General features: G+C 34.0%; 2 protein-coding genes across 2 annotated transcripts; both read right to left on the bottom strand.

Moving 5' to 3' along the window:
* Window positions 1-509: 509 nt before the first annotated feature.
* On the bottom strand, window positions 510-3,266 carry LOC117716979 (olfactory receptor 5P72-like). The gene has a single exon (XM_034514145.2). It carries the CDS (start codon window positions 3,241-3,243, stop codon window positions 2,299-2,301), a length of 945 nt encoding a protein of 314 aa, XP_034370036.1. The 5' UTR covers window positions 3,244-3,266; the 3' UTR covers window positions 510-2,298.
* Window positions 3,267-6,330: 3,064 nt separating this feature from the next.
* Window positions 6,331-8,754, bottom strand: LOC117717071 (olfactory receptor 5P76-like). Its single transcript, XM_034514297.2, has one exon. It carries the CDS (start codon window positions 8,728-8,730, stop codon window positions 7,786-7,788), a length of 945 nt encoding a protein of 314 aa, XP_034370188.1. The 5' UTR covers window positions 8,731-8,754; the 3' UTR covers window positions 6,331-7,785.
* Window positions 8,755-9,000: the final 246 nt, after the last annotated feature.

Here is a 9,000-nt window from a genome sequence, read left to right as displayed (position 1 = left end):
ATAGGATGGGATATATTAAAATATTTCAATAGGAGTAACCTTTTATGAAAATGTTTTAAATATCATGTGTTGTACAAACAACTTATCTCATGAATTTTACAAGCTATAATAACTACCAGCTTGGAAAGACATGCCTACTATTGCTATTGCCAGGAGTCATATAGGAGAAGCCAAAAACTAGCAGATGACCTTCCTGAGCTGGTTTTGCCATGGACTGTAAAGCTATGACAGATTTTCTCCTTTAGGTAAGGCTGAGAAAATTACATCTGAGGAAATATTCTTCCTATTAATATGCTTTTCCTGATATATATATATATATATATCTCAAGCTTTAGGTAGTAGCCCACCCCTTTGAGCAGGTTTCTGCAGAATAATGATGATGTACTATCTTATAGTAATGTTATATAGACAAAAAATAATTTCTTAATTCTCAATTATGGTTCTATAAGAATTTCAAAAGTTATATTAGTAATTTTTAAGCTTTTTAAAATAACGGGACTGTTATTAAATCCTCTCTGATAATTAAAACTCAATGAGAACTCTGACAGTCAATGAGTTAATTGTGTCTAAGATAGAAATCAGGGAGACATTACAAGAAGTTGTAAAACAATTAATCAAAGGGCAGAAAGGAACTAGCAATTAATTGTAGGTACAAGGAAAGAAGATAAAAATTGACTGGGTTTATCAATATGAAATTTCAATGATGACTTGGTTATAAACTTTATTCTCCATGAACCTGTAGAGTTAGTGACAGTAAATATTTAGCCAGGTAATTACTTTTCAATGTATATGCATGTAAACATCTCTGTTGTAAACTTCTTATTCAATTTATAATTTAAATTTATGTGCAAAGTTGTGGTAAACTTTTCACCATAGGAATAATATATTCTGAAATATGTATATGTGCTGAGAACAAAGAAATCTCAGAGAACTTTCTAGAGAGCAAGAGAAGCACCTTTTAAGAGGAGAAATTTGGGGGGGGACTTTTTAGAGAGCACAAATATTGAATAATGTTTTAGATATAGAACTTAGAAATAAAGATTAAAATCACTTTTCAAAGTGCTCTCTTTTATTTTTCCCTGCAATGTTCACTAGCAGTCTGGGAGTTAGAGCTAGTGAATTTCCTGCAGAGAAGGGGCATGGTGTACTTTAATTAATCCCCTGATGTTAGGCTATAGGTACTATTTACTTAGGCCAGTGGTTTTTAACCCTCAGAATGAACAAGAAAGTTTTTAAAAAGTTTTTAGAAGTTATTAGCAAACATTCACTATAGTTAGAGAGCTAGAAGTTTTGAGACCACCAGTCTTTAAAACTACATCTATAGATCATAAGTCTTTAAAGCTATACCTACATCTGAATCTGTGTCCCAATTCAAACCATTCCAGGCTGTGCAGGCTCTCAGTATGCTATACTGACACAAATCTCATAGGAGTAACCAACGACTTTCTGACTGAATCTAATCTAGCTCCAGAATGTGAAACCTATACCTAATATCACTCTCAGGGCCAAACTTGTGCTACAAAGATTAAATGCTCTAGCAAAGAATCTACTACCATTTTATTACTAAATGGGAATAGTGCTAAACCACTTTGAAATGACTTGTCATTATAACAGTAGATTTGCATATTTCCCCAACTACATTAGAGAGTTTTTGTTTTGCTCATCGATATGCAGATAATTAGAGATTGTTGAAGATACAGCTCTAAATGGGACACACATTTCACTCCCCTCTACTTTACAAGCAAAGGAGTCATTATAAAAGAGTAGGTAAAAGATTACAAGAGGCAGAGGTAGTGACTGATTACACAGACACTTTTCAATGACAACAAAGAAACCTTTTAAGCAGACACAACAGAATGGTAGCAGATATAAACTCACCTGTTAGTGTGTCTGAGCTCAAACCATACAAAAGCCCAACATGGAATTGGAAAAAGAAATTGACAATCAGTATTTGCCAGGAGGAGACTAAATTGTCTTTAAGAAATTATCCTTGCCTATACACCAGAGTATATAAAGGCAACACAAGTATCTGACAAAGAGAACATGAAGTTGGAGAGGGAGCTATAGGATTAAGATGAGGAAAATGCTGCAAATACTTTGTATAAAATTCTGTAAGACAGATTTGAAAATACAAAACTAGGACATGCAATAAAAAATAGTTATATAGTTACATATCCTGGGAGGAAAGTGAGATGAAAAGAGTAGTAAAAAGACTAATATAAAAAATCTGAATGGTAGTCACATGGGTCTTGCATGATTTCTAGTATTATTTTAAATGTTATAAAACAACAGATTACTTTAAGAAAGTGTTTTCTTACCAACCTGTCTCTTCAGAGCATCCTTAATCTCATTATTTCTGAGGCTGTAGATGAGTGGATTCAACATGGGGATCACTACCATGTAGAACACAGATACCACCTTGTTCTGGTCTGTGGAGTAGCTGGACTTGGGCATCACATAAATAAATGTGATGGTCCCATAGAACAGAGTGACTGCTGTGAGATGGGAGGTGCAGGTGGAGAAGGCCTTCTGTCGACCCTCAGTGGAGTGCATCTTTAAGATGATAATAAGGATATAGGAATAGGAGATAGCTATGACAAACACTGTGAACATAGTAACTGAGCCAGCAGAAACTGAAACAAGAACTACAGAGATACTGACATCAGAACAGGACAGTTCAGCTAAAGGAGCAAAATCACAGAAGAAATGCTCAACTCTATTTGAGCCACAGAATAGAAAAGAAAAAAAGGAAATGATAGCAAAGGAAGCATTAAGAAGACCTCCTATATAAGATCCCACAACCAACTGGACACAGACTTGTGTGGACATCTTGGTGGAATAAACCAGTGGGTTGCAGATTGCCATGAAACGATCATAAGCCATGGCAGCCAAAAGGAAACATTCAACTGACCCAAAGATATCACCTAAGCTGAGCTGTATGCCACATCCAAGGTAAGAGATGGTATTTCTTTCCACCAAAAAGTTGAGAAGCATATTTGGTGTGACAGAAGATGAAATACCTATGTCAACAGAAGCCAAGTGGCTGAGAAAAAAGTACATGGGGTGATGGAGCTGGGAAGAGACTCTGATGAGAAGGATGGTGCTGAGGTTCCCAGACACAGTCACCAGGTAGATGCACAGGATGATGGTGAAAAGGATAACTCTAAGGACTGGGTCATCTGTTAAGCCTAACAAAAGGAATTCTGTCACTGCGGTGTGGTTCCCATCCTCCAGGAAAGCCATGGGGCAGTGTAGCTGCTGCCAGATTGAGGCTGTGATGGATATAAGACAGAAAGAATTTATAAATAGTTTACTTAAGTTTTTTAATACAGACATGGAGAACATTACAAGCTAATATATTATTTTACAAATTGCAGCAACAATGGATAGTTTACTTAGATTTTTATTGTTTATATATTTGTATAAAATGAGGCCTGGAAATTTGTTTAAGAAAAATGTTAGAAATATGTCATAAAATATATGTAACTTTTATTTACATTTATTTATAATAAAACACACTTGATTGTCATTAAAGATGTAGATATAAAATTATTAGTCTTTTTCTGGTGAGGTTGCTTTTCTTATAAAGGTTCTCATCATCAAGACAGATACCTCACAGCCAGAGTTCAATTACTGGAACTCAGATAGGGGGAGGAGAGAAACAACTCCTGAATGTTGTTCTTTGACATCCACACATATGATGTTTCCTGAACCATTCTTTTCACACAAATAACAGGAAAATATACAATAATATAATTCTTGGTAACAATATTTATTATAAATATAACAAAAGATTAAATTATAAAAGCATGTTATCATTTAATGAAGATTTAAATCTTTGCTAACTTTTACTGAATACTTACTAAATCATTATCACATGATTTAAAATTTTATGTGTTTTGGTTTTGTTGTCTATCATCAATTAATTTCTTTTTATTTCCATTTTATAAAAGAAAATAGTTACATCAAGTACTTGCACATCTGATCTCTAGCACTCACAGAGTTTTTCACAGCAGTCCATGGTTCTAGGTCTAAGGTCCAAATGAACTCTTCTGGTGATCATGGGGACCAAGCATGCATGAGATGCACATACATATGCACATACATGCAGTATTGATAACCACAAAAATAAAAATAGCAGATCTTTTAAAAGGGAATTAGAAATGAACACAAGGAAGGTTTGACTCCGTCTATTCCTTTTAGTGACTACACTATAAATGAAGGGTGTCTATGAACTTGAAGGCACATACAAATTAAAGACAGACAGCTGGGTAGCATTGCACTTTTCCACTATACAGAGAGGTGCTTTACTGGTGACACTGGTCATAAAATCTGTCATTTTTGTAAGTAAGGTCATGTCTTCATTGACTTTTAAAAAGATGATACATTTTCTTTTTAGAATTGAGAAGAAATAGAATAGAGATGTATTATCACACCAAATTTACAAATCGAACTTTCTGTTGTAAGTTCATTAAATATTTTAAGTATTCTAAATAGATCACTATTTTGAGGGAATTTGAAATATCTTGTTCATCACCATGCAAAATATGACTGCTATTATCACATTATCATTTTTATTAAAACACACTAAATCCTTTTCCAATATTATAGTGTTTCAAAACTAGAGTGGGATGGAATCAATTCACATGATTTTCCACAGAGTACACTACTTCTCACATTCTCTATTTACATTTTCATTTGTCCACTGTGATATTTGTGATGCTGGAAAATTCACTCTACAAATAAAACAGGTCTTTGCATATGATATTCACTGACATAAGCATTTCAAAGTGTTTGTTGCCTGGATGCTATATGTGTACACCTTTGAGAGTCATGTTAGTTTTGGGTCTTTCCAGTGAATGGGTAAATAAATCATCTTTGAAAACTGGAGGTAGCTGGGAAGAGTAGAAGGGGAGAAACTATAGAATCTATTGCATGAGAGAAAAAAAATATTTTCAATAAATAAAAAAAAATCTTAGTTTTATACCCAATCATTCTGAATAATTTGTCTATGTAAATATAAGGTGATTCAATAATGTTAGTTTATTTTTATTTTGTTACATATTTGTATTATTGTATCTGATTTCTTTTTATACAATGCTTTGGAATATAGTGCATTTTCTAAGAAAAAAATTTATATTTACCAGCCAAGTAAAATATCTTACCTCTTGAAATAAGAATTCATTTCAAAGTAAGAAGTCCAAGGTTTTTTATGGTTTTATAGCTGCAAAGTTGTCTTCATTGTCTTTGTCACTGAATATAAGTCCCTGCTGAGGCTCTGGAATCCAGTGTGAATTTAAATCATCAGGGATCATTTCCTCATTCCCAGTGAGTACTGAGCAGTGTATTTCACAAAAACACAATTAATTTTCAAGGAGTCTCTCAATCTCATGCAATATCTTGTTTTTCTCTTTATGTGAGTATTGATATACTTGGTAATCATGAGAGGTACAGAATAACTAATTATTTTGGATAATTGTTCAAGTTGATATTTGATTCAGGTAAGTTTATATTAAAAGATATTAAATGAAGTAAAGTATTTTGGCTTTTTTCATTCACATACATGGATATTTCTTTTAGTATTTTAGTGGTTGATATAACATACTATTTTAGATAGATCCATGGTGAATATAGGGATGAATGAGATACAAAGTTGAATAGTTATTTGAGTCAAACATAATTTTTATCGGCAAGAGTATAAAATATAATTGTTACCTAGAATATAGTCCAAGAAAGGTATGGATATTTTCCAAGTAACTATTAGCTTTTTGTAATTCATACCGTCAAGTAGGTGACATGTGGTAAAATTTTATATGCTATAGAGAGGATAGAAGGCACAATGATTTTAACCTGAAGAGTCATCTCAACTCTATTGCTAATCTTTATTTTTTTTCTGAATAGGACCTCAACAGCACAGGCCAACATTTAATAAATGGAACTTCATGAAGCAGAAATGCTTCTGTCCAGCAAAGGACATCAGCACATGACTAAGCAGATAACATTTATTAGCTATTTATGTGATAGAAGTATATAGTATCTAGAATATTTAAGAAATAAACAAAACCTAAACATCAAGAAAACAATTCAATTAAAAACAGACACAGAAGTAAACATCTGAAAAGATAAAGATAAGATGGCTGAGAAACTTTAAAAAATATTCAACATCCATAGTGGTCAGAAAAATGAAGCTTTAAACTTCTTTGCATTGTTATCTTTTTAAAAAATTTTTAATTGGATATTTTATTTATTTATAATACAGATTTCATCCTCTTTCCCCATTTCCCCTCCATAGAATCCCCTATCCAATCCCCCTTCCTCCTTTATGCTTTTATACTTTTTAATTACATGCATGTATTAAGGTCAGTTCTAGGTTGAGGGTCTAGCAATACAATAGATGCAAATAGTCAAGGAACAAGCAAGACAATAAACACAAATAGTCAAAGAAAAAATCTGAGAAACACTAAACACAGTTTTTGGAATGTATATAATTGTATGTGAATGAATAAAAGCATCAATGCCTTTGGTTCTATCAGCAAGAAGATGGAATTTATTTCTGAAACACTAAAGCTGACAGAAAAAAAACGAGTAAATTTGATCATCACCCATATATGGAAGTTTATTGAATCTTTCTTAAAGGCAGTCAAATTTCAAAGGAGATATAGACAGGTCTGCTCCCTTGTGCACATGAGGATGAGGGGCTAAACTATGAAGTCTTTCTAAAACTGTCCTTTTCAAAGCCTCAAGGTTGAACTTATAAACTAGAATGTCTTCTGGGAGGCTATCTCCACTGCTGTTCTTGTTTGCTTCCCTTGGTCTTACAAGCGCAATCTAACATAGGTACTGAGCTTTTGCTCCTAAGAAAAATTCAGATTAATGAGGGATGGGTTTTCTGTTTTCTATGGAACTTAGATTAGGCCAGTGCCACAGGTTTATACCATACATCAGATTTTTATGGGTACATTAAATTCATATGTCAAAGGCAACTTTTTTGTAAAAAGAACAATTTTACCAACTCCAATTCCCTAGTAGATCTCTATCATTTCTTGCACAATGTACAAAGATAACTCATAAGGCTTATGTCTGGATAATCTGCTGTTGACCCAGACACATACAGAAGCAGTGAACAGTTAGCTTCCTGTTGCAAAAAAAGGAGCTGAGCTAATCAGCTAGCATTGACAATAAGGGCTAATTGTTAGGATCAAGTTTTTAAGGCCCCAGTCTCCAGTGAATTGAATTTGTTGCTGTATATCTGTGGTTGAACACCACCAAAGAAATGCATGGTAAAGCAAAACCCCTCTATTTATGGTCAATAAGAAAAAAAGACAGACTATTCTGGGTGCAAAAACTCCTTTATGGCATGTCTCTAATAAAGTAAAAACTGCCCACTTGGTTCAACATCTCTGATATGTGCACTTTAAAATAGCACTAAAGCACCTATATTTACCCAAAACATAAAATACTAGAGGAAGTTAAGAAGCAATCTGTATTTGAGTTAATGATAATTCATCTAAAAAAGAAAATAAATTCCAAATGTTTTCAGAAGATTATATTTTACAAGTTTCAATTTATACTCTTAATTAAAACTTCAGTTTTTTCAGTCAAAGTATCTTACTATGTCTCTGTTATGTCTTATGTAATCTGAAAATTGAATTCTAATAAATAATGTGATTCTCATTCACTAATAACCTCAAAAGACTTTTTCAATCATAGACACTCAATTTTTTGAATGTTATTATATCTTTAAGACATTTTTGCTATAGCAATCCACCAGCATAAAAGATTTCTTTAAGAACATGTTATCCTGCCTATATGTTTCTTAAGAGCATCTTTAATTTCATTATTTCTGAGGCTGTAGATGAGTGGATTCAACATGGGGATCACCACTATGTAGAACACAGATACCACCTTGTTCTGGTCTGTGGAGTAGCTAGACTTGGGCATCAGGTAGATGAATGTGACAGTGCCATAGAACAGAGTGACTGCAGTGAGGTGGGAAGTGCAAGTGGAAAAGGCCTTGTAGCGGCTCCCAGTGGAACACATCTTCTGAATGGTGATGAAGATGTAGATGTAGGAGATAGCAATGATAAGGACTGTGATCACAATGACAGTGCCACCAGAAATAGTTACAAGAACAATAAAGACACTGTCATCAGAACAGGAGAGCTCAACTAAAGGAGTAAAGTCACAGAAAAAGTGATTGATTATATTTGGTCCACAGAAGAAAAAAGAAAAGAATGAAAGAGTGAAGGAGGAAGCATTAAGAAAACTGCTTATGTATGCTACTACAAGCAACTGGACACAGACTTGTGTGGACATCTTGGTTGAATAAAACAATGGGCTACAGATTGCCACAAAGCGATCATAAGCCATGACAGCTAGAACAAAGCACTCAACTGTCCCAAAGAAAGCACCTGAGCTAAGCTGGATACCACACCCTAGGGTTGTAATCGTATTTTTGTCCACCAGGAAGTTGACAAGCATATTGGGAGTGACAGAAGATGAGTAGCCTATGTCAGCAGAAGCCAAATGGCTGAGAAAAAAGTACATGGGGTGATGGAGCTGGGAAGAGACTCTGATGAGAAGGATGGTGCTGAGGTTCCCAGACACAGTCACCAGGTAGATGCACAGGATGATGGTGAAGAGGACAACTCTAAGGACTGGGTCATCTGTTAAGCCCAATAAAATGAACTCTGTCACTGCAGTGTGATTCCCATCCTCTTGAAAAGCCATGGGGCAGTGTAGCTGCTGCTAGATCAAGACTTTGATGGAGACATTACAGAAAGACATTTACAAAAATGTAAATACATTTATGGAACATACATTTAATTGATGTTATAACATAAAGTGTGAAGTTAATATATTTGCCTAGTTTGATCATTGGGATAAATAGTGGTATTAGGAATAGAATAAAAATTATTAGGATTGAGGATGATATGATGTTTATTACTTTTATTTGAATTTGCACAAAGGTTTTTGGTTCTTAAGACCAAAGGATTACTA

Source organism: Arvicanthis niloticus, chromosome 1 (assembly GCF_011762505.2).
Source record: "Arvicanthis niloticus isolate mArvNil1 chromosome 1, mArvNil1.pat.X, whole genome shotgun sequence".
Taxonomy (NCBI): Eukaryota; Metazoa; Chordata; class Mammalia; order Rodentia; family Muridae; genus Arvicanthis; species Arvicanthis niloticus.
Note: the sequence above shows the minus strand (reverse complement) of the source record. Positions and strands in the feature narration are given on the sequence as shown.